Here is a 26,955-nt window from a genome sequence, read left to right on the forward strand (position 1 = left end):
ACGAATTTGTTTCCCAAACACACTAACTTTATTTATCACACTGAAGTGCCTTTTTGACCGCTCCAACATGTCGGTGCTCCCAGACCACGTATGAACCTGCCTCTTGAGTCTCTCTGCTGCCATCTTTGTATTGGAGAGACTTATGAAAAATAAATGCATGTATTTGTCAAATTAAACCTTATATGCATCCATCTGTTCTTCACCCAAATGTGTGAGGCGTGTTGTTCTTTTTACTCTAAATACGAAAGCATTTTTTTACTAAGCAAAGTGACTTGTCTGTATCGAAGGGCGTATTTGCATTACTGCACCGCCATTTACAGTAGCCTACAGATCCGCCAGCAGTTTTAGTCCAACCGATCTAGGCCAACAGTTTCGGGACTCGAGATTGTAAACATGACAAGTGACAATGTAAAAATGAAAGAGAGCATGCCTGGTCCTATCTTAGTGAGTATCAAGCTTATTTTGTCGATTATATTTGTGCATTATATGAGACATACTTGCAACATCTAATCTCGACACTAAGCTGCTCATCGAGTAGACATAGATGGGTTTGAGACCACGACAGCTGACACAAAACGGGATGCTTTTCGCATTTCCTAGTTATGGAATGGTTGTGTGTACGGCTTAATTAATACATACAGGTGGTGTTTTAGTTTACACGTGCCACCCAGCTTTCCTGTGTTGTACTCTATTATTGTAATAGAGTGAAATACTAGAAATCAAAGTTCCTGGAGGATTAATTTGTAGTCTTGTTTTTCTTTTAGACACACATAACAGTTCAGAAAGGCCACTCACTGCCCCCCTTACATCAATGCACGACGTGCTGCGGTGGTTTCCACTGCCCCTTTTGCTCTGAGAGTGTATTTAAGTCTACAAGAAATGACAAATTAAAACTGCACATGACAAGACATTTTAACAGGGCCGTTTTCTACGAGGGTGCGTACATCTGTTGTTTTGAATATAGAAATATACAGGCTTCGTAAGGCAATATTTTCATAATTATACAATTTTTCACGCTGTAGGTTTCTCCATTCACAGATGTGGATTTGACTGTCGACCATCACTACATTATCATTGCCCCTACTGCAAAACTACAGTTTTACGAAGAGACGATTTCGAAAGTCATTTAATTGTTTGTAAAGAAGCACATCCTGAGAGGTAGAATACGAACGCTTTCGTTGAGATTATAGGCTTTTTTATAAAAAAGTATATTTTTATTTCAAGTACTGTTAAAGATTAACGCTAACATACATTTCTAATAACAAATTCATGTTTAAGACGATCTTTGTAGACTACTTTTCCCTCACCTTTTTTTTTTTTTTTGACAATGTGAAAAAAACAGCAGTCCAGTAGGTGGCGGTATGTGCCCTCGAACCGCTATGAATCAATGGCAGAAGGAATGAACGTAAACCCTCCATTTTCTCTTCTAGTGCCCTTCGCTTGTGCACTAGCGCCATGAGTAGCGCACTTGATGACTCAAAGACAACAGACGCAAGTATGGACCACGAACTTTACACTGTACAGAGTCCCTCGGAGGACATTAAGGATGGCCCAGATCATGCAGAATTCATTTATAAAAGTGAGTAGCAGTTACCTGTATGTATTTAAAGTCCAAATGCATTAAATTAACTGTCCCAATTTAGCAGTTTAGCATTGAGCTGGCCACGTAAATTGAATGCATGCATTATACAAATCACGTGTACTACCGTTGTTAACATCTGCGTGTGTGTTTCTGTGTGTACGCTTCAAGTGTCAAATGAAGAATTTGTTAGATTCGTGAAGTTGCGCGTGACCAACGACTCACTTTTCACTGGAAAGAGAAATTCTTCAACTCTGGCTTATAGGTAAACCCTTCACCACCAGCAGACAGTTACACATGCATACTCACACATTCACGACTTTGCACCAATAAAGAAGCATACAGTAGATGTTTATGCTAACAACCTGCAGCAGGTAGTGTTTGAAGTCTGTATATCTTTGTGCCATAGGGCCATCTTGAAAGAGCTGGGTCTGCAAAGGGAAATTTCTGCCAGCCAGGCCAGGAGGAAATGGGAGAACCTTAAGATGAAGTATAAGGTATGCTAAATGCCATGTTATGAGTGTTCAGTAGTTTTCATTTCTGTAATAATAGATATTAATACTATGTATTACTTAATATATTTGTGTGTGTATATATATATATATTATATGTATATATATATATATATATATATATATATATATATATACCGGTATATATATATGTATGTGTGTGTGTTTTATTATATATATATATATATATATATATATATATATATATATATATATATATATATATATATATATATATATATATACATATATATAATTCCAAGTAATGTGTGTTATATACTTACAAATGACAGTAATTAAATTTAAGGTTGACAAATGATGATTGTGTGTGTGTGTGTGTATGTCTATATATAAATATAAAAGTTAAATTAAAATTTAATATTTTCATGAGTGTATTATATGCATAAACAGCATTATATAATTATATGCATATATAATTAGAATTAAAAAATATATATAAAATGTATAATATAAAATGATTCCTTCATTCCTTATTAAAATATAATATAAAATGATACATATAATTTATTAAAAAACGTTTGGTTGTATTATATATATATATATATATTATATATATATATATATATATATATATATATATATATATATATATATATATATACACACACACACATTAATTAAAATTACACAAATTATGTAAATGCCATTTAATTTAATAAATGTAAACATTTTACCTTCATAATATGGCATTATATATTAATATTATGATTATTTACATTACATAATTATGAACATCATACATCGTTACACAAACCTAATCGGCAGGATCTTGCCCTCTGCTTGCTCACCACTCATAAACTGTTTGTGTCCGTGTACCTTGCGTGTATCAGGAAATGAAGAATCCCCCACCTGGCGTCTCGGTGAACCCCACTAACTGGCCGTGGTTCTCCCTTATGGACGACGCTATGGAGGGTAGACTCGCAGGAAGTGAAGTCACTCTAGACACTTCTACCGTGGGCGACGACAGCGAGTATCGCCCGAACAACACCACACGCAGGAGGAGCAAGAGGGCGCGGGAGCCGGACAGAAGCGAGATCGAGCTGTTCGTCGAAGAGGATGACATGATGTCTGAAGAAATGGGGCGAGACAGGGTAGAGCTGGACAGAGACAGGGATGAGATGGAGCACGAAAGGGCCATCCTAGAGAGCGACAAAGCTGCTATTGAATACGAGAGGATGGTCCTGGAGCGGGAGAAGATGGTTTTAGATCGAGAAAGAGCAGGAGTAGAACGAGAACTCGCAGCATTGGACCGAGACAGGGCCTCTCTGGAGAGAGAAAAGGCCGCTGTGGAGAGAGACAGGGCCTCTGTGGAGTACATCCGAGCTCAGCTGGAAAAGGAAAGAGCGATTCTTGACAGAGAAAGGGCAAAGCTTGAACGAGAGCGTGCCATTCTAGAGCAGCAGCATGGGACGGAAAAAGGGGAGCAGATGGCTAATCTGAACGATAGTACAGAAGCAACGGATACCTCAATTCCCTTAGTGATGGAACCGGCTTCCTTAGAGAGGAGGCAGAAATTCCTCAACCTGTTTGAAAAGCTCATCGAGAACTTCTAATATGGAACTATCTGTTCCGAATGGGACCCATTATATGTATATGTCATTTTTTTTGTACACCTTCTGTTCGAAGTAAAACTGTTTTCTGTTGCCAGAAGTGGATTGTGCTGTGTTACAGTGATTGGTTTTGTAATGGTAATAGCGATGCTTGTTTAAGAGAGCGATAAGTGTTGCTTTCATGCCTTTGAAGACTTTACAAGCTAACAATGAAAACGTTAAGCCACCTCTGTTTTGGAGAGGTCATCAGAAAAGTTTATTCAGGTGTGATTATTTCAATACAAAACACACAATGCTGAGCTAATATTTAACCCCGAATCAATTCTCAGCCAATACAACAGTTCTGAAATGTTCATTTTGAAGGCCATTGGTCATTACAACAGCTTGAATTGTGATATACCAAAATATTGCAGTTCTTTTAAAACAATAATATAAAAACAACTTATATGTATTTATATTACAATACAGACTTTACAACAAATTCATTGTTAGAATGCTTCTTTTATTGCATTAGTCAAATTTACCTTTCAAAAAGTTAATTGAGCACCAGTTTCAATTAGTTTATGTTAATTATGAAAAACATTTGTTAAATTCTATATGAATATTAACAATATTTCATTTACAAAACAAACATATTTAAACAATTTGGGCTGGCTTTTGCAGCTAACCCCAGACAGGCGACCAGTACAGCACACAAAGAGGGTTTTTGTGCGGTTTTGTTCATATTTGCACTTGTAAAAGGTTCATTAGTATTTGATAAATAAAAAATGTTCTGAGTTACGCATGGCTCTCTTTTTCTCTAAAAGAGATTGTTTATGAAGTTAGACACATATGTGTGTTTGAGACGTCATAAATCCAGATATGATTACAAACCTCATACATTATGAAAAGTATGTACTGTGTCGAAAGGTAGAAACACAAGCAGCGTAGAGTTGGAAGTGTCCACCAGAACTCCTGTGAGAGGGTGAGTTTATGTATTTATGCCAACCTCCTTTAAAGACAGCCATTCATATCCAAGTGTTTGCTTGAGCCCAAAGTAAAAGAGAGAGAGAGAGAGAGAGAGAGAGGTACGTACAGAGGAGTTTTGAGGCATGTGCATACGTGTGAGTTTTGTATGCGTGCATTTGAGTGTGCATTTTTCAGTTTAAATAAGGGCACCAACAGGGATACGTGGCAAACATATGTAGGCCTGCGGGGTTCTGCTTAGGTTGATGGGATTACCGTCCAGGCGAACGTCTTCAAGAGAGTTGCGGATGTAATTCAAGTCATGCGGATTGCAGAAGGTGTCCTCGTGTATCATTTGGATATTATTATTCTGAATGATAAAACAGATAATGTTTTCAATGTAGCATCCAGCTACACACATTATGTTCATGTAAAATAATTATTATAAATGTTTAAATTTGTGTGATACTTAATTTTACTGCAGCAAAGATGTCAGTGTTCATTAAATACCACTATGTAGATCTGTAGACTTTTTAAATGTAAACTAGCTCCTTTCAATTCAAATCTGTATGCAAATGTTATTGTTTCAGTTAGGTGTCAAGTGCCATAGATGTCCACAAGGTGGCACTAGTGAGGTGGGAGTACAGGTACCTGTAGGTGCAGAGAGCGCAGGCTGTCAGGCAAAGGAACTGGGATGTGGTCTATGTTGTTGTCCGTCAAGTAAAGGTAAAGTAGCCCCGACATGTCCTGGAAACAGAAATCATGAGCTGATAACAATTCTGTCAAACATAATTATCTAAGGTAAACTCAACACATCTTGTTAGGTTTTCTCTAATTTAAATGAATTGTAAGTTGTTCCTTTGGGTCTGCTTGCACAACAGTAGGCTATCAGGATCAAGGAAGACTATGTAAGGAAACCTCAGAAAATAATGGGCTAAAGGTGGGCTAATGCTTTGTTATTAAACACCACTTTTTTTATTCTTACTGCTTTTCTTACCTTGAAAGCTTCTCTCTGAATGCCAGTGCTGCCCAACTGGTTGTGAGAGGCATCAATAAGGGTCATAGAGGGTGCTAGAGCAGGAAGTTGTCTAATACTATTCTCTCGTAATATCAACTCCTCCAGAGCAGGAAGGCCAAAGAAAGCATCATCTTCGATCCTGGAAATGCCATTGCTAGTCAGATCGATCCTCTTTAATTTATCTTTATAACAACAAAAGACAAAAAGACCATTCAGTGCAGTTCATGAAAAAACTAAATTCATATTTTAGCATCAGGCTAAAGCTATCAAACATTGATTAAGCTAACAGATCTGGTTATGAAATGTTATTAGACAAACTGCTGTCTATATGAACTCTAGCCTTCAAGTCAACAGGAATTGCAACCCATTTGCAACATTACTTCTGTAATGTGATTCATTTCTGAATGAAACCAGACGTTCAGCTAGAAAAAACAATTAGAGCAGTGCTTGATTTGATAATTTTTTTGTCAATTCATACTGACTTGATTTAACTGTGACACGATTAAAACTTTGACTGTCCCTTTGATTAAACACATACTCAGGTTGGCGAAGTCAGACTTGCTGATCCCAGCAATTTTGTTGTAGCGGGCATAGAAATGAGTGGTTTCTTTGGAGAGGGGAGGAACACGGTCCAGCTTAAGGTCATCACAGTACACAGATCCAACCAGGCAGGTGCAGAGCATACAGGTAGCCATACCTACCACCAAATTAACAAGTGGCATTCAGAAGACAGACACAAATACATAGTAAAACACAGAAACTGTACTGATGCATGTGCCAGAGGCCACCTGCTGGGAGACATGAGGCAAACATTTTGCACTTTTGTATCATATTGTTAAGAGACTACAAAAGTTACATGAACATATGCTTTTGACAGCTGTCATTGTAAGACAGTTAGCAACATTTGTTTGTCTGCTATGAGTTTGCAACAGTAACTAAGGAGGGCAGAGCTTACCGATAGGTCAATTAAACACACCTGAACTAATCATGTGATATATAGGTATCTATGGTGGCAACAGAACTTAATTAGCTATCACACTGAACAGGTCTTAAAACTACTGAGGATACATATTATGGAATCATCTTAATTGCCTTAAGAATGGTTAAATACAAGTGAAATACTGACCTGTTGTATCTGTTTCAATATCTTTGTCAGTATCAGGTATCCCTGACCCTATATCACCCCCAGCCCCCTCCAAGGGAGTGGTCGGGGTAGTTAGGAGTATCTCCTCCTCTTGTTAAACACAACAACATGAAGGTGTTAGGAGACAGATTAGCACATGGACAGATGAACAATGGAACAGGACAGACAGTGATTAATACTAACACTGAGAATTTATAATAATTATTATTGTTATAATGCACACCAGAGCAAATGAATACACATTTAACCATGGTCAGCCAGTTAAATGAAGTATATGGGTTTCACAGAGGGAATAATATCAGAGGATTGGTAGAAAATGGTTAGAGTTTAGAATTGATGGGTGCAACAATAAATTCAATAGTGATTGTAACTGTTGTTAAACTTGTCTAAACTATTCTTCCATTAGACTATTGTCTAAGCTATTTTTCCAAAAAAAATGACTCCAGTAACCAACACTACCAGATTTCTGTCATAAATATGAGTCATAGAAGTGCATAGTATTGATATCATGGTACTGACCTTCATCTAAGTCAGGTATTAATATTTCAGTGGTGACGACTGGGGCCTCAGTCACCCCAGACTCTTCTGGGCTCCCAGATTCTCCTGACTCGAAAGTGACCTCAGGCTGTTTAGTCTCTTCGGGGACCCCAGACTCTCCAAACAAATCAAAGGTTCCAGGCTCCCCAGACACCTCAGGCACCACAGAGAACTCAGACTCCCCAGACAACTCAGGGCCCCCAGAGATCACAGGCTCTCCAGACACCTCAGGCACCCCGGAGGTCCCAGACTCTCCAGACACCTCATTCAACTCAGAGATCCCAGACTCTCCAGACACCTCATTCATCCCAGAGATCCCAGACTCTCCAGGCACCTCATTCATCCCAGAGATCCCAGACTCTCCAGACACCTCAGGCTCCCCGGAGGTCCCAGACTCTCCCGATACCTCTGGCACCCCAGAGAGCCCCAACTCTCCTGACATTTCAGGTACCCCAGAGGCCCCAGGCTCTCCTGAAACCTCTGGAACCCCAGATTCTCCTGACACCTCAGGTACCCCAGAGACCCCAGATTCTCCTGACACCTCAGGTACCCCAGAGGCCCCAGACTCTCCTGACACCTCAGGTACCCCAGAAGCCTCAAACTCTCCTGACAGCTCAGGTACTCCAGTGGCCCCAGGATTGCCTAATATCTCAAGTACCCCAGAAGTCACAGGCTCTCCAAATACCTCAAGAACCACAGTGGCTGAAGGCTCTCCTGACACCTCAGGTAATGCAGAAACTCCAGACTCCCAAAAATCCCCAGAGGCCTCGTGTGGAATGGTTTCAAGCGTCAAGTGGAGCTCCTCCTCTTGAGAGACAAGGTGGGGTGGCAAGAAAGAAATTAGCCTCCTCAACAGTAGATGAGAGATAACATGACAGCAATGCTGGCAATGATTACGAGTTACCCATTTTGAATCAACATTTATCCAATACAAAACAGTTAAATGGTTGTGAATTACAGATCCTGATTACTTGCTTTAAAACCCTCAGGAAATCCCTCCCCACTAAGGTCTAAAAGGAAGAGACCATAAATTTGACTCCACTTCACCCACAGAAAAACAAATATTGTGCTAGGTAATCAAGAATCCTCTCAGTCTATACTATCAGAAAAACTGTACAAAAATTGTAAAGGGACATTTAATATGCACCATTAAAGATTGATAAGGTACAAGATTACTGCCCCATTGACAAACTTTTCTCCCCCTAAATGTACAATTTTAACACATTTTTTTTCTAACAGTGTAAATATATAAAGCAAACAAAAGTCCTGAGTACTGACCTCTACCTGAGATCAATATTATGCCTGAACCAGAAAGCCCAGAGACTCCAGAACCAAGGTCCTCTGAGTCCACAGAACCTGATATGTCACCAGAGGCCCCAGAACCTCCAGAGCCCAAAGGCTTTCCAGAACCGGAAGCTTTGTCATCAAGTAAGTCTCCAGAGCTCAATTCACCAGAACCCGAAATGTCCCCAGAAATCTGAAGGATGTCAATGGGCGTCAGACGAAGCTCCTCCTCTGTTCAAGACAAGGTTAGGTGTTAGAACACTTATTAGAATTAGAATTACACTTAGATACATATGGACTGGTTCAGTTAACACTACGAGTGATGAATTGAATATGATGCACATAAAAAGCAAGTTAAAGAATTGTTAAAACACATTTAACCAATCAGATTGCCAGTTAAATGAAACAACAGCATGATGAAATGGTTGGCATGCTAGTCATGACAATTAGTAGTGTGTGCATTTGTCTATGCATAGTACAGACCTCCCTGTGCACTAGGGCCCATCAGAGTCCCTGACTCCCCAAAGCCTGATGGAATCAGCTGAGGCTTTATGGGTAATTCCTTGTCTTCTCTCCCCTCAACTGTCCTCCGTTTTTCATGCTCCACCTCCTCCTCTTCTTCCTCCTCCAATGAGGCATGGTGTGAAGGATCAATATCCTCATCGGGGCTCAAGGTGCCAATCTCTATCTGCAAGAAGAATTTAGTTCGGTACACAATATTCATTTTTGTTATGTTACAAACCCTAACAAGGCCTTTTCAGACTTCCGATGGTTTAAAAAATTGGAATTTAAAAATGTTTGAATAATTTAAAGTTCTGGTTTAAAAAGACTGCTGAAAACAAGTAGAACATAATTATCCCACTCTGTTAAGATATCCAATACTGCTCCTGGAAAGACACCATCATGCGGAGTTTAGCTCCTACCGATTAAATACAACCGAACCAGATAATTAAAGTTTTGAGGATTACTAGAAACTTCTAGGCAGATTTGTTGGGGCAGATTGGAACTAAAATATGTAGGATGTTGGCCCTCCATGACTGGGACTGAACACCCTTGAGCTATACTGAATTGATTCACACCACATATGGTTTTAAAAAATATCCCAGATACAAACCATTTATTCATTAGACATCAGTTTGTCCTACTAATACATAAGAGTCTTGCAGACACATGAACACATTTGATCGTAACAAAAACAATTTTGAGGTTCAGTAAAAGGTGTGACCCTGCAAATAGCTGTACCTTTGAAAGAGAATAGGTTTTTCAATGGGTATCAGCCTATTCATTCAAAGCTTTCAAAGTCACCCTCTTCCTAATAAATTCTAATTGTTCCGAGGTGTGAGACAAATTACAGATCATATTGATGTACTCATTTTTAAAACTATTCTATTCATTTTTCATTTCATTTACTCTGCTTACTTTTATCAACATTTTTAGTATTTGATTCCACTACAATCCAGAGTGGGGAGCTGTGAAACCATTCACTGTCTCATCTGAAAGCAGCTGCTATTCTCCAAAAATGGTCCTTGTGGAACCAAGACATACATGGTAGCAGAAAAATACATATTTCTGCAAATTTTCTTTCCAGAGTGTTCAGTTAACTCCAGAGGACCCATCTCATTTGTCTCACATAATGGTCAACTTGAACCTATTAAAACTAAATTATTAAAAAAAAAAAAAAAAAAATATTAAGCTGTAGAACAGTAATTTTATTAAAATGCACTACACTATTAATTTTGTCAACAGTCAGGTATGAAGGCAAATGGCCGAAATCTACTAATGCTGAGAGTCCGTAAAACAACAAGCCTATGAGAGGCCTTGCTTGGAATATGCTTGCTTTTCATACAACAACCTAGCCAAACACTCAAAACCAAAAGCTAAAAGGATGGCTTAAAGAAATCAACAACATGTAAAGCAATAAACTGTGCCAATGAAAAATTCATTTCAGATACCGGGATGCATGAGAGCTTTCTGGAACCCCTACAAAAATCTATTCTACAGCAGCCAGGCCTGTGACTCACAAGCCTGTCAGCATTTTGTTAGTCAGAAAGTTAGACAAGGGTACACAAAAGATGATTTTATAAAGTAATGTGCATTGTATAAGTGTTGTGTAAGTTTTAAAGTATTTTTAACTTTCTGTTGTGGAAGCAATGCAACAGTTTGTTTTATACTTTTACGCAAAGGGGTCATTAGGTTCAGCTGAAAGTTAGTTAGGTCATAAGGTTCAACTGAAACTGCTGGTGTCGCTGGTTTGAGTTTAACCTAACATTTAACCTGTTATTTTCTTATTCTACAGCAGGTGTATATATTCCCGATAGTAATTAACATCAAAAACAATCTGAACATTTTGATATCACTAGTTTTATCAGATTTCCTGTACTTCCACTACTAGAAACTGCAACTAGATCCGGATGAATTGGCAAATTACAGACCCATTTCAAATCTTCTGTTTATGTCTAAAATATTAGAGTTGTATCCACTCAATTGTGCTCCTTCCAGCAAAAAAAAATCAGTAAGGATTCTGGCCCCATCATAGCACAGACACTGTGTTAGTTAAAATTACAAATGACTTAGTCCTAGCTTCCGAGCTTCCGACCAAGGATGTGTCTCAATGCTAGTTTTACTTGATCTTGCCTTCAAAACTTTAGACCATGACATACTCTTAGATTGACTACAAAATTATACTGGTATTCAGGGACAGGCATTACAGTGGTTTAAATTTGTACCTAGCAGACCGTTACCATTTTGTCTACATAAATGGTGAAAAAAGTTAACATCAGTAAATTATGGGGTGCCACAAGGATCTGTGTCAGGCCCTTTGTTATTTTCAATAAACATGCTGCCACTTGGCAACATTATTAGAAAACATGGAATTAGTTTCCACTACTATGCCAATCTATCCCAATGAAATCTCTAAATTATCCAAGTTGACAGATTGTGTTAAAGATATAAAATATTGGATGACCAGTAATTTTCTTTTATTAAATTTAGACAAGACTGAGGTATTACTTACTTGACCAAAAACCTGCACACTGAATGTCTTAGAATACAATTTGCAACTAGGAGGATACACATTTACATCATCCTCTGCAGTTAAAGACCTGGGGGTTATATTAGACAACAACTTATTTTTCAAAAATCATATTTCATGTTACAAAAACAGCCTTAATTCTTCCACCATAGAAACATTGCTAAGCTACGGAATATGTTATCTGTTTCTGTCGCAGAAATGCTAGTTTGCATATTCATGAACTCTCGACTGGATTACTCTAATGCATTACTAGCTAGTTGTACTGCATCCTCAATAAACAAGCTACAGATAGTCCAAAATGCAGCTGCTAGAGTTCTTACGAGGTCAAAAAAAATATGATCATATTACCCCAATTTTATCATATCTACACTGGTTACTTATTAAGTTCCATGTTGATTTCAAAATATTGCTACTGACCTATAAGGCCCTAAATGGTTTTGCTCCTGTATATTTAACTGATCATGCTCTTTAAGGTCATGAGACTTTTAGTAGTACATAGGATTTCTAAATCCACTAAAGGAGGGAGAGCATTTTCTCACCTTTCTGGAACACTGGAATAGTCTTCCTGATAATGTTCAGGGCTCAGAGACACTCTCCCAGTTTAAATCTAGATTAAAGACACATCTCTTCAGCCAAGCATTCACATAATGAATCTCATACCCTTGTTCCCAATTATACTGGATGAAATTCAAATAAACAAATTTTTGCTTGAAACAATATGAACAGCAGATACGTTAATTATTTTCCATCTGCCTTTTTAACTAGAGATTACACCAGCTCCAGCATGGATCCAGCCTCATAAAAACACTCCAAAAAAAACAACACAAAAAAAAAGAAAAATCTCACCCAAAAAAAAAACACATACCATAACAACCCAAATCAAAACACAAAACTCACAAAATTAATAATATATTGTAATCATTATGATCACACTTGTAATAATTGCTTTAATGAGCTCATTTTATTTTCATGCCTAATATGAATTAATTAATGTTAGCTAACTGTGTGATTCTGTTACCTTAAACTGTTCATTTCTGAAATGGACATTACTTGGACAGTCACCTCTGATAACAGATCACTCTAAATTGTAATGTAGACACATTCATTTTCAATAAAGCTGCTTTGAAACAAAGTGTATTGTGAAAAGTTCTATTCAAATACATTTTAATTGAATTGAATTTAAATTTTCATCATGCTGGGACTGATATGCAATATAGAGAAAAGTTTGCATAAAAAAAAATTATCAAACATACATAGATTGTATTGCAACTACGTATATACAATGGCTTTTATGCCTCCATGCTTTTTGTTGGCATAGCTTTATGCTTTTTTCAGAAACCTCTAGAACAGGTATTTTGATAAGTCCAACCTTTAGAGCCCAATATTCACACAGCATCAGGAGCAACATTTCAGCAGTCACTCGAATGAGAGTATAATACAAATACACATGCACATACATTATATGTCCCTTTTCATGCATTTACACAAACAAATACAACATGTGCCTAAGGAACCTAAAAGCACTCTTCCATGTACAAGCAACTTGTAACTCACATGAAACAAAGTCTTAACATCTACTTGGTACAGTTTATTTACATTAAGGAGTTATCTAAAGTTAAGCAGAAAGCTAAATTAACTACAGTTTGGAAACTGCATTTCTTCATAATAATAAAAATGGTGGTGATAGTGAGGAACGACAAACATTCCCACAACTTATGAAACATTCATAATATCCTGAAGAGTTGAAAATGAAGAGCCTTACACAAGGAAAATAAGCTGTAACTCACAAGTGTGCTTTTGATTGTGGGTTTAACTACATAACATTCACATCAGGATCAAGTTAAGCCTCTTGGCTTCAGTGTAATTCTTCTAAAAACCCATCTTGGCTTGTGCCAGTCAAACATAGTTTTAGTCTTTTTTCCATGCTGAAGATGATACATTTCTTCATACCTGCATACCTTAACTTCTGGCCATCAAACCTCAGTGCAATGGACAGTTTACAACAACATTCCATTCAATAAAGCGTGTAAAGAACGTTAAGTATAATAATACCAGACATTCCCAAATTAATGTTATTAACTAAAACATTTCTTTAAAAAGAAAATATGTTCTATGTGGTTGCTGCTACAAATGTAATTTAGGGAATGACAGCCAACTCGATAGAAAATACTGGCAAAATTAGATGCTTTGAGCTACTATCAAAAATGTTATTGTGAATCCAGCTAAAAAATGTTGCTTAAGTGAAATAATCTGATGTACATGTATGACTAGTGTTGTACAATTGTTGATTATGAGTGTATTTCAGTATAGTAGAAATGCCAGTGTCTGCCTCTCATTACATAAGGCTGTGCCAGTGGAAAAATTCAGCTGAGAACATTTCATGTTTAACAACATCTGGTCTGTCCATCATACAGATGATATTTCCAAGAAAAGTATTTGTTACATTAAAAAAAGAATGATAAATCAGTCTGACACACTGAACTTTGCTGCCTCTGTCCATGAGCAGTTCTTTAAACAACATACAAGGACAATCATAAAAAGGCAATTTACTGAAAATGATGGTTCTTGTTAAGTTTCACTTCACCGAGAAAGGACAAACATTAGTAGGCATAGCAGAATACTGATCTTGAAATCAGACAGGATGAGTAAATACAGGCCCACATGCCCTCTGTGACCGACCCTAAAGCACAGCAGCTGGGTTAAAATCAGTTTCTAAATGAAAATCATAAACCAAAGACTGACATAGCTGGATACTATTATCCCCAGGAACATTTGGATCAGCAGAGCAAATGAAAAGTTGTCACCCCGAAGCAAAGCTGCAGAAATACATTCCTGCATGTCAATTAGAACTGAGTCCAATGCTTGAACATTAGCCATCTCAACAGACTGGAGGAAACTAATGAATTTGTAGAAATAGGAATAAGTAACTGAGGTCCAAACATGAATAAGGCTTGATTCAAAACACTTAGATGAGACATACATTGGAAAATAGGTCCTTTACTTGAAATGAAAGAATTCAGGTACTAATCCAAAACCCATTTATGGAAACTAGGCTGCAAAAAAGGGGACATCCCGAAATCCATGAGAATGAGAATATTGACATATGACTGCACATATTAACATATTAAGATAATTTAACCAGTTAATGAATTTTGAAACCTTGAAAGACTCTCTCACCTGTGGTTCATCAATTCCATTGTAATAGTCATAGACATCATCACCATCCTCATTCAGGTCTAAATCCACATTGTTGTTGCCATAGTTATCTAGTTCTGCTTGTCGGGCATATCTGCGGGGAGAGGCTGCCACCACACACAGGACGAGGAGTCCCCACATCAACCTCAGCGTTATCATCTTCCTGCTAGACACAGAATCAGATGGATTATTGTCTGTTGAGATCTTAAAATGTTGATGTAGAAGCAGAGTAGTAAACAGTTTGAATAAGATGATTCTTGTGAATGGCTGGTTGTATATAGCAGCATAATCATTCCACAAAATATCAAGCGACACAACCTTATAAAATGTATTTTATTTTTGATCATTTAAAAAATATAACACACCCCTGGGGAGGTAGATTTACATGTTCTAACAAGAGGCACAAGTGTCTTAAAAATCATGGACTTTGGCTCACCATGCACATGTCATTACAGGACACAACTTTGTAAGATTGGAGAACACAGTATTCATTACCAGGGTGTAGGCAGCCAGTAATACTGAAATACAAACCTCTAAAGTCCTTAGCTCACTTACAAAAGCCAAGTAACCACCAACTAACCCAGCAGCCATCTTGAATGCACTCAATGACTGCTTTGTGCCTTAAAGTTGAAAGGTCACAGGTGAGATGCCTGACATCATAAAAGGTTTCTTTTTAAACACAATGATACCTTATAGCATTTTATTTATTTATTTTTGTAAATAGCACAGGTTGTGAAAAAAGTTGACTTGTAAAATGTTTTTCAGTTTTTTAGGCATCTTTGAATAAATGTTTTATATGGTTCCATGAATTTATATTGCACAAAGGGTTCTTTATAGTGGAAACAGGCTCTTTACATTATTCAAATATTCTTCACAATAAGAAAAAAAAATGTTTGTATAGGAACTGTTCACTACAGCGGTTCTTATACAGCATTGCTGCAAAATCCCCCCTTTGGGAACTTTATTTTTAAGAGTATGGGTAAATTATCCATCACAAAACCATACTAACTGAAAGGAAATAAAACATTATTTTCACATTGTCATCAGCTGACCCAGAGGAAATCTGCAGATGTTTTTCCATTTTCTGTGCTGGTTTTGGGGGAAAATTCTGCTGACTGGATTTAAGTCTGGGAGCAGATTCCATAAGCCCCTAATCACAAGTTCTTAATAACTAACAATGTCCAAAACTCTCAATTTTTAATGCTGTCTATAAGAAACATTTGTCAAATATTTATTTGGAGTATCATGCATTATCAAGCCCTTCCTTACATTCTTAATCTCAATGTATTGCTTTGTATTCTCTCTCATATTTTGTTGTCAAACACATAATGTTCGTTTTTTTTCTCAAACAGTTATAATCATTAGAATTTGAGCTAATGTAAGATATATACATTTCTTATAAATGATAAGAGGCTCAGAGGAAAGCAATGACCAAATGGAGAGGAGGCAGAGCAGGGTGTACTTGATGGGCAGACCAAGTTCTGGTCCTCTGGGTGAAACGGAGAGAACTAGGCGAAAGAGAGAAAAAGAGGGAGAACTCTGACAGAGCCCCTTTATGAGTGTCTGACTCTACACTCAAGTTCGAAATTCCACCGAGGTTTGTGGACAGCATGGCAATGAGTTATGATCTCTCTCTATCTATCTCTCTCTCTTTCATACACACACACACACACACACACACACACACACACATCCACGTAACGCTCAGTGAAGGCTATTTTGGGGCATAGCTGCACTCTAGAAACGACTGCATTTTTAGACATAAATCAGTTCCCTATGGGTTTCTGACAGCTTGTGAACACATGCCATCACGTCATGAATAAAGATTATATATTTGTGATATCGATTACAGTCACAAACTAGTTCAGTCGTCTCAGTAAAGTAAAGCTTCAGTGTACCAGTGCCTGACAGCTTCAGATGGGAAATGCTGAAAGAGGGACTATACTGCACACAGAGCTCAGCTTTTACACACTCTCAACAGTGTTTGCAGTACGTAGACCCTGTGTGAGTATGTGTGTGTGAGAACTAACTATCCCAATGTTGTTTTTGGCTTAACCCAACAGTGTTCCACATACTCATTGATTTTACAATTGCTTTTTCTCTAGTGGTTCTGCCAATATTGCCAAATTTATGACTTATTTACTTCCAATAAGTCAAAATGCATAAAGCATTGTAGCTTAATTAGACACATATTACAGACATATCTACTAAATCTCATCTGTTTACTGTTATAACTGAAGATTTATCTGAAGATTTGAAACTGGAAGTTTCTATAATATGGCCCTTGACCTGAACTGTTTGTTAATGACCAGACATCAAGAGTCTGTAACAATAATTACAGCTATCCTATCAGATTATCTTTAAATACTCATATTTTATTGGTAAAGCTTAAAAAAAATCGACCACTCTCTTAAAAATCAAGCACAAACATTATCACACACAAAATGAACCCCACAAACCATGGAATAGTAAACTGGCCAATAAAGAACATACATAAATTGCCATCACTAGCGCATAGATCACCTGTTAACCCAGTTAAAAATGGTAAATCACCTGAGTTTCAACATAACTGTATTGTAAGAAGATTCCTGAAGGTGATGGAGATGGATGGTAGAGGTATTATATCATCAAGTCAGAAATCCACAAAATAAAAAAAATAAAAAAATCATGAAAGCCTAAGTAAAGGTGTATATGACCTATGTGAACTATTAAACTATAATGCTACTAAAAACTATGAGATTCATTAATACCATGGTGTGCACCTTATATCACAAAGCCAATCATTTACAAGACAAAAATAAAATTAAAAAATCAATATGAAAGCCTCAGTACAGTCAGTAAAGTTCATTTTAGCTTTTTTAGTTTAGCCTCAGTGGCCAAGTACAACTGAGGTTAAGCAGCAGAAGGGACCCCAAGAAGCCCTTAGGTCCGGTCCCTGCTCTAAAGCACAGCACCAGTATTTAGAAGAACACAAAGTAGAACCCTTACCTCTTTCTCTTCCTTTCCCAAATGGTCCTGTTCTTCAGATCGGACAGGCAGAGGGTTGGTGGGCCTGGCCAATGGCAATGGGTCACTCACAGTGAGTGTGTTTCTGTGTGTGGATGCTTCTGGGTGTGTGTGAAGTGTACATGAACACACACTCCCAGACCCGTGTGCCCTACCTGCCTGTATATGTGAAGGTAAGAAGTGAGACTGAGAAAAGGGAGAAATCGAGTTTTGGTCACATCTACAGCAGCGCCCACCCCGTACCACATTGCATCGCACACACACACTGAACGGACACACAATTTGCACGCTGACAGACCCCCAACTGAGAAAATCCTTTAATCCCTTACAACCATCTTTCTTTTTTGTTTCCTGAAGAGACACATAAGTTATTCAGTCCTAAGTATGAGCTATTTGTCTTCCTTTTCCTAAGGTGAGCGTGAGGCATACTCTGCTTTCATGTAGGGATCTGCAAGGCCCCGGCGCACAATGGGCCCTCTGTGAGGCTCCTCTGTTAGTGCAATGCTGAGAGGTAGAAAAGGCCTCCATTCTGCTCTGCGCCAGGACTTGGTGCTAAAACCCTGCTCAGTACCTCTGTGCAGAGCTGCACTGCAGAAAACCTGCTAACCTATCAGGAAGTGCCGTACAAGTGCCTGCTTAATGCCCAGTGGGATGTTTTTACAGGCCTCAGACTATTTTTCCATACTAATTCTCTTTCTCTGCTAATCATATTTTTGCTGAGTCACATGAAATAAAAATCCAGCATTAGTTATGTTAATGATGTTAATAACATCTGACACATACTGCATTTTGTTTCAGTCACACTGACATGTTTAAGTGTCACTCACAGTCTTGCTGACATGTTTAACCACTAATCTCACTTTATTTGATTATATGTGACATTTATGGGTGTGAAAACATATCTCTTTCTCAAACTTTTTTGCCATCTTCAATTATACACACACACACACACATAACTATTTTTACTTATTAATAAATTATTTAATTACAGCCTGTTTTCTATAGTTATATAGAGCTTTAAGGGACACCAAATACACTAAAAAGTTCCCTAGTTGGACTGAGCATTGCATTGATATCCATGCAAACCCACTGGATGGTGCCAAGGAAATCCGTTTACTTGCACGATCAATTTAAGCTGCACAGCCCTGCACTGTGTGGTGGAGGATTTAATGTAACAGTCAGTTATGTCTAAAGTCAGCGTAACAGATGCAACCAAAAATATATGTATTGGGCCTTGCAAAATAAATGAAGCTATTGTTTCACCTGATACCCAGGTACTGTACACACACTGTTGCTCTTTCTCTCTGTCAGATGTGTATAAAAATTTAAAAGTAAATGTTATAGAGTGTTCTGTTGCACACTTTTGTTTTGCATTAAAGGTTTTTTTATTTATTTATGTAACCACAGAGCCCTGCTTGGACCATAAAGATGTACTTGGTACAGTATTTCCCATACACCACATTCTAATGAGAAGTTTTGCAATACATCTAAAAATCTTAAACAAATTGCATTAATAGATGGGAATTGCTTTTACTGAAACTTAATGTTCAGCAAAAGGTACAACTGAGTGCAAGTTAAAACAAATCACAAGTCTAATCACGTGACATTACTGTAGAATAGTACATTGCTTGTGAATTATATTTTCTTTTAAAAAGAGGATAGTTGACTGGCTGCTTGATATATAAAATAACAAATGAATCAGTGACAACGCAGAGACAATGCTGGACTACTGAAACCAGTTTAATTAGGAACATCAAACAAAAGTTAATCTCATTTTATATTTTCCCTCTGACAATCCTAATGTTCTCACTATTCGTGACATTAATCCCACATTATTATTATTTTTTTTCTCCAAAGAAGGTTGAAGTGATAAATATGAAAAAAAAAGAAAAATAATTGTCACATTTGTACGTTGAAAAAGAATATTCACATTTTTATACTCTAGAGAAAAATACATTTTAAAATCAGCCTAGAAGGTTCACGGGTGGTACCATAATTAAACTGTATTAATACATTAATTATTAAAACAGTAGGTCACAGTACATCTTTGTGTCCTAAAGAGTCTGCTTCTTACAAAATTGATGTCGTACTAAATATTGACTGAATATTGAAATAATGATTGTAAAAAGATGTAAAGCAATGTTTAAAAGTAGAAATAAACTTATTTTAAAAAAATATTAAATGTCAGTACATGTCAGTCACTATAACAGAGGCAACAAAAAAAAAATGCAAGTTTATCTTCTGTTGGTGCTGTGTGTACTAAGAACAACCATGCATTCAATAAAATCTAATAAACAACCCTATGTACTAAGTTCACTACCAGTTCACTACAGTTTGGCTCCATAATCAGACCACAACTCTTCTGTCCAAAAACACCCCAGAATGGTGTGGGGAGGTAAAACAGTTTTGGGGTAATGATACACCTACTGAGATGGATTTTTTATTTTTTTTGCAGTAAAATAGTTTTTGCACAGGATTTGGAAATTACATTTCTTGCGAATGAGGACAATTGTTTTGGAGCTCTCTTCATTATACGGAACATTTAACAGATAATGGTGTTTCCCACAAAACAGGTCTGTTAGTTTTCCATATTAATGAAATTAAGAAAGGCACAGTGGTTTTACTATATAGCCATGAGAAACCATCCATAAATGCTAAACCAGTTTTGTTGATCTCTACCACACTGAAAAGACCAGAATAGGAGACCACCTGAATATATCATATTTTTGATACTGGTATATTCACCAGCCTTATTAACTAGCTTATTTAACAGGGCTTTCTTGGTCAAAAGCTTGATCAGCTTAGTTTCAGTAGACTAGACCAGCATAAGTCAATCTGGACCAGCATGAAAATGTATTCTAGTCTCAGTTGGTCTTTTCAGCAGTGTACAGTTTTCAATATTTATTTTCTGACTTTGCAAATAAATAATCCTCTTTTTTTTAGACCCTTTTCAAGTGTTTTAGTTTCCATACATTTTCAGGTCTGGTAAATGAAATGGACAGGGGTTTCAAAATTGTGTGCCATCTTTATATTACAATAGCCCTGAGGAGACGGAAACACATCATCAGCTCTCGAGGAATAGGGGGTTTGATCTCATTACCATCAAGGCGAAGGTAACGGAGACGTGGACCCTTCTCATCAAAATAATCATCGAGTGCACCAGGTGGACAGATGTCAGAGCTATTCACACCTATGGAAATTACAGAAGAAAAAAAAACACATTTTACTGATAAAGTCACAGACATGCAGGCATAAAACAATTAAGGGTGCATCCAAAGTCTAAAGTCCAAAGTATACTTCGGCTGTCCATGTTTTGCAATGGTCTACACACTGTCCATGTGCCATAATTTATGTAATTTATGTAATCAGGAGGATCTGCAGATGTGCAAGATGGAGCAGAATGTGGAAAATTAAGTATACCTGGGCCTTAGGGAGGCTTCCTTGCTTCCGGTCAGCAGGTAACTTAACAAGTGGTGTTTTGCTTATGAAGGAACTTCTTAAGGAAGCTAGTTTCAGACAGGTTTCCAAAGGCACCATAAAGTCTTTAGAGCTTTAGAGATAATCAAGCAAGAATTGACTACATTGCTTATTTAATGGCAGAAAGTCATATGCTTTGGATACAACCATAGCGTGACCTTTGTCCAGAAAAGGACAACAGTATGAACAGAGACCTGTTTACCAAATGATTTAGCAAAAAATACAAAAGAAGTCTACATGTACAACATACAACAGGGCATGTTCAGAACTTTGGCTGTGGACTTACTCTTGATCTTATTGTGATCCAAATGCAGGTGCTCCAAGCCAGAAGAGATAATGGGTATCTCTGTGATCTGGTTATGAGAAAGCTGTAGATCTAGGATGCTAGAAAGATTAAACACATTTTTTGGGATGCCTCCATTAGCCAGCTTATTGTGGTTGAGCCTGAGAGACATCACTTTGGGAAGACCCTTGAAGTACTCAGCCGGAATCTTTTCAATGTTGTTGCTGTCCAAAAAGATCTGTGTGGTTGTGGGTGGTAGGCCAAGGGGCATGGTATTTAGCTGATTCTTTGCTAAATTGATCTGGATCAAGTTGTTGAGGCCTTTCAGACTGACCTCAGTAACTGCTTCATCCTGTAGCTTGTTGCCTTGCAGATCCAGCAAAGTGAGATGGTCCATTCCAGAGAAGACACCCGGTGGGATCTTTGAGATCCTGTTTCGGGAGAGCCGCAACTGCTCTAATTTAGCAGGCAGAGGAGATGGAATGGAAGTCAGCAAATTGTCTTCTATGTAAAGGTGAACAAGATTGGACATAGCCTTTAGAGCATCTGCCTCCAGGCCTTCACTTGTGATTTTGTTGCGGTTAAGGTTGATCCACCTCAGTTGTGTGGCGTTGCGCAGAGCGTCAGCTGACAGGACATCAATCAGGTTGTTCTGGAGGTACAGGTACCATGTGTAGGGTGGGATGTCGGGTATGCGTTTCAGACCCTTGTTGTCACAGTAAACAGCGTTAGGGAAACTTGGAGGGCAGTGGCACTCTTTAGGACATGCCTGTATTTGAGAGATAAGGTGCTCATATAGGATTTCTTCAGAGTGGACTTGGCTGGCCAAAAGTAGGGCTACAAATGCAACCATGAGCCACTCCATGGTTAGGTTTAACCTGAAAAATGATAGAGACAGAGAAGAAGAAACAAAAACAGCTGTTTACAATATTGAAACCATATAACAATAAAATTAGAGACTTCATTTTAGTTCCAAACAAGCCTGTCACGCAAGTTCACTGGGCTTGTTGCAAACTCTTATGTGCTTCTCCCTTCAGTAAGTTACTTTGTTCCATGGCCTGGAACAATGTTTGTCCCCATACTTATTATTCCCTGTGTCTTCATCTTCTAAGTAGCAATCCTCTTAAACTCAGAATATGCAGCCAGGTCAACCTTGATTGACTTAAGCCTGGCATAGTGCTACTCATCTCCCTTCTGAAGACAGTCACAAAGAAGACAGTCTCTGGCAAACATAAGGGTTCAGGTATGTCCTAGTTCTGAATACACAAGGTATACCAAACATGGCATGGTTTTTAACAACACCTGGCCCCCATGTTGCAATATGAAAACCTACATCCATTGATTGATTTCAGAGAGGCTGATTCGTTTGGTCCACCCCCCCCCCCCCCATTTCAAATAGACTTAGCTATTTCCACAAATTTAAAACACATCTTTACACATTCCTTTCTGTCGAATGCAAGTTTGAGTTTTGTCAAGTGTGTATGCAAGAAATAATACATTAACACATATTCACAGCTGAGCTTTCTCTCTCATCTGGTTTAAATTTTTGGTCCTGAGCTCCAAGTGACTGTCGGGAGATAGATTTCTATGGACAGCACTAAACCACAGAGAAGCCCTGAATACACAGTGATCAGACCAGCTTCACCTGTAAATGTCTTTCAAAGCAAGACATTTTTTTTAAATCATGACCTCCATACTGGCTTTGCAGAACCAGTTCTGTGGACAACTGCATCAAAAAACAGTTGAAAACTTTAGTGTCATAAATGAAATCCAAAATAAAATTAAAGACATGAAGATTAAAACAGAAAAAATGACTCCTAGCTCACAGTATGCAGTTCTGGAGGGCAAAGGCTTTCTATTGGTATAGAAGAAGTGGACACTGTCTTTGCCAAGATATTTCAACTATACATTACCATTGCACATTTTCAAATGCTAAAGTCTTACCTTTGTCTTCTTGGGGCTCTTCTACTGTATCTCTTGCTGTGGGTACAGATGCCTCAACTCTGAGCTATATTGCCCTCTCCTGCCCCTATTTGTAGTGGCAATGGCATCCCATGATCCCTTCACAGGTGGACACACTAGACACAACCTTAGCCAATCATAGCCTGTCAAGATCAAGAGTCATAATCCTGTGAGGATGGGACTGTGAGGATGGATTATTTAATGTGCACATCTTTGCACATCCTTGTTAAGGACTCCCAGTTTGACTGGTAAATGATAATTTATCTGCTTTATTTTTGGAGATACTTGCAGTTGCAAAATGAGTAATGAGAAAAGTCTGCACATTTGTTATTTAATGTGCACAATCTGTGTGCTGAAATTCTGTCCCCACGGGAGCACTAGTCTGGATTTAGAGGCTGATTTGTAGTCGACATAGGTAGCCACATATGGTGTCATTGTTTGACTGCCAAGCATTGATCTTGTTGTGTCATTACTTGCTCTCAATTCCGCTGACGACAACAACTACTTACTCTGTCTTTGTAATAACCTGTAATAGGCTCCTCCAGTTGAAATCTATGACCATTAGTGATCCAGTCTATTATCCAGCATCTCGTGTCAAGGATGGTGCTGCTCTATGCTAGAACCAGTGGTCTAAAGGGCAAAGAGTTCACACATCAACCTAATCCAATTACAGAATTCAAAACCTATTATTCACAGGAACCTAAATGAGCTTTAAACACTGAATGCATCTGTGTCTAGGTCTACAACATTAGCATGTTACAACACAGCATTAGACTGTGAAATACAGGACATGTCGAGGTGATTCTCAGGGCAGCAATTAGCATCAAGTTGTAGGGGGTTTAAGCCTATTAAAATACTCTGTATCTTGGATATCTGTTTATTCTAATGATGGCATAAATAAACTCAGACACTCATTAAATACATCATGTCAACAGGGAAAAATATCAAAGACTTGACACTCTATAAGTCTCTGAGACCAAGATCACCCTACATGACTAAACCTTATCACCCTATTGTGTTTACGACTAGTTTGCGACAAAAAACCCAGACCATAGCTGGTGCCAGCTTTTCTAATGTCCACACCTGTGAGACTAGACATGGCTTACAGATTTCAGACTGGATTTTCTAGTCACCCAGTCTTCAGGTAGATGGACTGTCCTAATTTGCATGAGAGCAACAAGCCAGGGATTAAATAATCATATTGATTGCATATGATTAGAACAGTCCAAACTGCTCAGTGATAAGCACTAATGCTAACTGTTAAATATTTGAGGGTATCTTCATGACACCTTACTAGGCACCTAAACTTTCTGAACTCTGAGACTGGTAAACAATTTGATTGCTCTTTGTGGTTAATTAATATCTTTAATAGTAAATTATTTAATTTACCAGCATCTTTGAATGGAGATGAACAGAAGTTGATCATTCAAATTATATAGAACATGGATAAAATCCATCATAGATGGTAAAAAAAAAAAAAAAAAACTATGACTGAGAAATGACAGCATAGTCAAGATAACTGCTGAACATTTATGCTTCAACTAAAAGAAAACACATGCTCTCAAACAAAGAGATTTAATTTCCTGTTTGGGGCAGTTATGTTAATTACACATGGTTCCACATTTGGCTCTAGCTCTGTGGCTAGTTTGCCGTCCAAATGTCCACTGTCCAATTTCACATCTTTATGCTTCTAAGAAACTTGATTTGAACAGAAACCTCTAATGAAATTTTCTGTATTGTCTAACTGTTTTAGCCAACATCAAAAAGCTGCATATAATTTATATTTAGAACATCCATTAATTCTAGCTTTACAAAAAGATAAACTAATTAAGGTTGAAATAATTAATTCACTGCTTACACAAGCAAAATCTAAGACTTTTCTTTAAAAACAAATTGTCCTGGTACCATGGTAAAGGGGCGATATGATCATACCATAGTATTTTGATCTATACCATGATATTTCAAAAATACCATGTGCTATCATGCTATCATGTTAAATGTCTAACACTATGTTACTTTTTTGGCACTTTTGTATTGTATCACACAAGCTATTTCGATGTAAGCAACTAGATGCCAGTACATACGTAATAGATACGCATTTCAAGTTCATGATCCTGTACCTGGCTATTACTCAATAATGTATTATTATTCAATAATGTTTTTTCCCCAATAACAATTAAAATCCGAAATTCATTATCTTATATGAAGTCATGCAGCAGAGGTACATAGAAAATTAGAAAGTATAAGGAAAATATAAGTAAGTGGTGTTTAAAATATCTCAATACTCAACTAAATAAAAACCATGAACACCCACCACCCAATTACCCTATTGCATGACCACCACACCCAAAAACCAACCAACCAACCAACCAAACAAACAAAAAACAACAACAACAACAACAAAAAAAAAACATGAAAAGATTACCTGCTCATCTCAATCACAGAGCTGATTTTGGTTTGTGCAGGTGGAGGCAAAGTGTCTGGTTCCAGTTTTGGGGTTGCAGTCAATCTCTTTCCCGCCTGCTCTCCTCTCCAGTTGAGTCCAGTCTGCAGTTTCTCCCACTTTCTTTCTGGCCCAGGCATGCATCAGAATACACAGCCTTATTAGATTACTATTGTTAGTAGTGTTACTTCCCCAAGGCCAAACCTTTGACATCAGCTGGTGATCTTGAATAAGGGGGTGTGTAAAATTTGAAAGATATGTGTGGATTTGTCTTTCCACAAGCATGCACTGGTTACTTTTTGCTAGCACAGCACTTTTTTTTCTCTTTTCTTACTATTTTCTTTGTGCAGTGTGGGTCAGTGGAGCCTCGAGAGGTGGGGGCTCCTGTCAAAAATGAAACCCTCCAAGCAGTTGTAGGTAGCTTTGAGACATTTAACCCTTTCTTTTCAATGGACATATCTTGTCTCCATCCCTCACAACTTTGAGGGATCGTTTGCACCCCATTAAACTAGGCCGCCCTGGGGGAATGCACATCATCTGGCTGTCATTTTGCACTCATGGAAACCCGTGAAAAGTAGAATTAAGCTAGAATGCAAAAACTGTTGAAAGGTACAATGATGTTAGAGAGTTAATCCTGCACTCTTACCATATCCCAGCAGGTTCCTCTCTCTTCACGAGTTGCACATAGCTTTACAATGAGTGTAAAGGGAGTGAGTAGTAACCAGGCGACATCTGTTTCAACATCTGGATCCTGTTGTAGACATTTCAAGATGGAGAAGAGGAAAGTGGGATATAGAAGGTCTTTGATTTGGGTAGGACACTGATTAAAGTTCCACTGCACGATTGACAAAGAGCACATCTCTGTCCTGTTGAAAGGATTCTATTGTCTGGAATAAAAGTGGATTCATGATTTCTGTTCTTAAGTATTTGGAATCATCAAATCAAACACAACACAACCTCAACAAAAC

General features: G+C 37.8%; 3 protein-coding genes across 8 annotated transcripts; 1 reads left to right on the forward strand and 2 right to left on the reverse strand.

Moving 5' to 3' along the window:
• The first annotated feature begins 203 nt into the window (after positions 1–203).
• On the forward strand, positions 204–4,704 carry LOC109075139 (SAFB-like transcription modulator). Of its 3 annotated transcripts, none has more exons than XM_042740346.1 (7): positions 204–444; positions 765–936; positions 1,023–1,158; positions 1,431–1,579; positions 1,751–1,844; positions 1,989–2,076; positions 2,943–4,704. In XM_042740346.1, exons 1-7 carry the CDS (start codon positions 394–396, stop codon positions 3,663–3,665), a joined length of 1,413 nt encoding a protein of 470 aa, XP_042596280.1. In that variant the 5' UTR covers positions 204–393; the 3' UTR covers positions 3,666–4,704. The 3 variants fall into 3 exon arrangements, with proteins under 3 accessions (XP_042596280.1, XP_042596293.1, XP_042596285.1); XM_042740359.1 differs by having other exon boundaries at positions 272–444; positions 1,039–1,158; XM_042740351.1 differs by lacking the exons at positions 765–936; positions 1,023–1,158 and having other exon boundaries at positions 272–444.
• Positions 3,893–18,026, reverse strand: LOC109075154 (epiphycan-like). 3 transcript variants are annotated; one of them, XM_042740327.1, is made up of 10 exons: positions 17,805–18,026; positions 14,799–14,979; positions 9,074–9,278; positions 8,585–8,821; positions 7,289–8,113; positions 6,752–6,859; positions 6,164–6,322; positions 5,605–5,807; positions 5,259–5,354; positions 3,893–4,977 (listed from the first exon to the last, which is right to left on the reverse strand). In XM_042740327.1, exons 2-10 carry the CDS (start codon positions 14,973–14,975, stop codon positions 4,807–4,809), a joined length of 2,181 nt encoding a protein of 726 aa, XP_042596261.1. In that variant the 5' UTR covers positions 14,976–14,979; positions 17,805–18,026; the 3' UTR covers positions 3,893–4,806. The 3 variants fall into 3 exon arrangements, with proteins under 3 accessions (XP_042596261.1, XP_042596253.1, XP_042596271.1); XM_042740319.1 differs by having other exon boundaries at positions 14,799–14,982; positions 17,805–18,025; XM_042740337.1 differs by lacking the exons at positions 6,752–6,859; positions 7,289–8,113; positions 8,585–8,821 and having other exon boundaries at positions 14,799–14,982; positions 17,805–18,019.
• Positions 18,027–19,546: 1,520 nt separating this feature from the next.
• LOC109078217 (keratocan-like) lies at positions 19,547–26,283 on the reverse strand. Of its 2 annotated transcripts, XM_042740373.1 has the most exons (4): positions 25,970–26,105; positions 23,527–23,687; positions 21,586–22,460; positions 19,547–21,012 (listed from the first exon to the last, which is right to left on the reverse strand). In XM_042740373.1, exons 3-4 carry the CDS (start codon positions 22,445–22,447, stop codon positions 20,849–20,851), a joined length of 1,026 nt encoding a protein of 341 aa, XP_042596307.1. In that variant the 5' UTR covers positions 22,448–22,460; positions 23,527–23,687; positions 25,970–26,105; the 3' UTR covers positions 19,547–20,848. The 2 variants fall into 2 exon arrangements, with proteins under 2 accessions (XP_042596307.1, XP_018949068.2); XM_019093523.2 differs by lacking the exon at positions 23,527–23,687 and having other exon boundaries at positions 25,970–26,283.
• Between the last annotated feature and the right edge of the window lie 672 nt (positions 26,284–26,955).

This window comes from Cyprinus carpio, chromosome A4 (assembly GCF_018340385.1).
Source record: "Cyprinus carpio isolate SPL01 chromosome A4, ASM1834038v1, whole genome shotgun sequence".
In the NCBI taxonomy this organism is placed as follows: domain Eukaryota; kingdom Metazoa; phylum Chordata; class Actinopteri; order Cypriniformes; family Cyprinidae; genus Cyprinus; species Cyprinus carpio.

Coding starts and splice junctions, on each gene's coding strand:
- LOC109078217 (XM_019093523.2), bottom strand. CDS start 26,127: ATGCCTGGGCCAGAAAGAAAGTGGGAGAAACTGCAGACTGGACTCAAC. Junction 22,461..25,969: donor TCTGTGATTGAGATGAGCAG/GTAATCTTTTCA, acceptor ATCATTTTTCAG/GTTAAACCTAACCATGGAGT. Junction 21,013..21,585: donor GGATCACAATAAGATCAAGA/GTAAGTCCACAG, acceptor TAATTTCCATAG/GTGTGAATAGCTCTGACATC.
- LOC109075154 (XM_042740327.1), bottom strand. CDS start 14,975: ATGATAACGCTGAGGTTGATGTGGGGACTCCTCGTCCTGTGTGTGGTG. Junction 9,279..14,798: donor ATGGAATTGATGAACCACAG/GTGAGAGAGTCT, acceptor TTCTTCTTGCAG/ATAGAGATTGGCACCTTGAG. Junction 6,323..6,751: donor TATTGAAACAGATACAACAG/GTCAGTATTTCA, acceptor ATTTGGTGGTAG/GTATGGCTACCTGTATGCTC.
- LOC109075139 (XM_042740346.1), top strand. CDS start 394: ATGACAAGTGACAATGTAAAAATGAAAGAGAGCATGCCTGGTCCTATC. Junction 1,159..1,430: donor AAAGAAGCACATCCTGAGAG/GTAGAATACGAA, acceptor TTTCTCTTCTAG/TGCCCTTCGCTTGTGCACTA. Junction 1,580..1,750: donor TGCAGAATTCATTTATAAAA/GTGAGTAGCAGT, acceptor GTACGCTTCAAG/TGTCAAATGAAGAATTTGTT.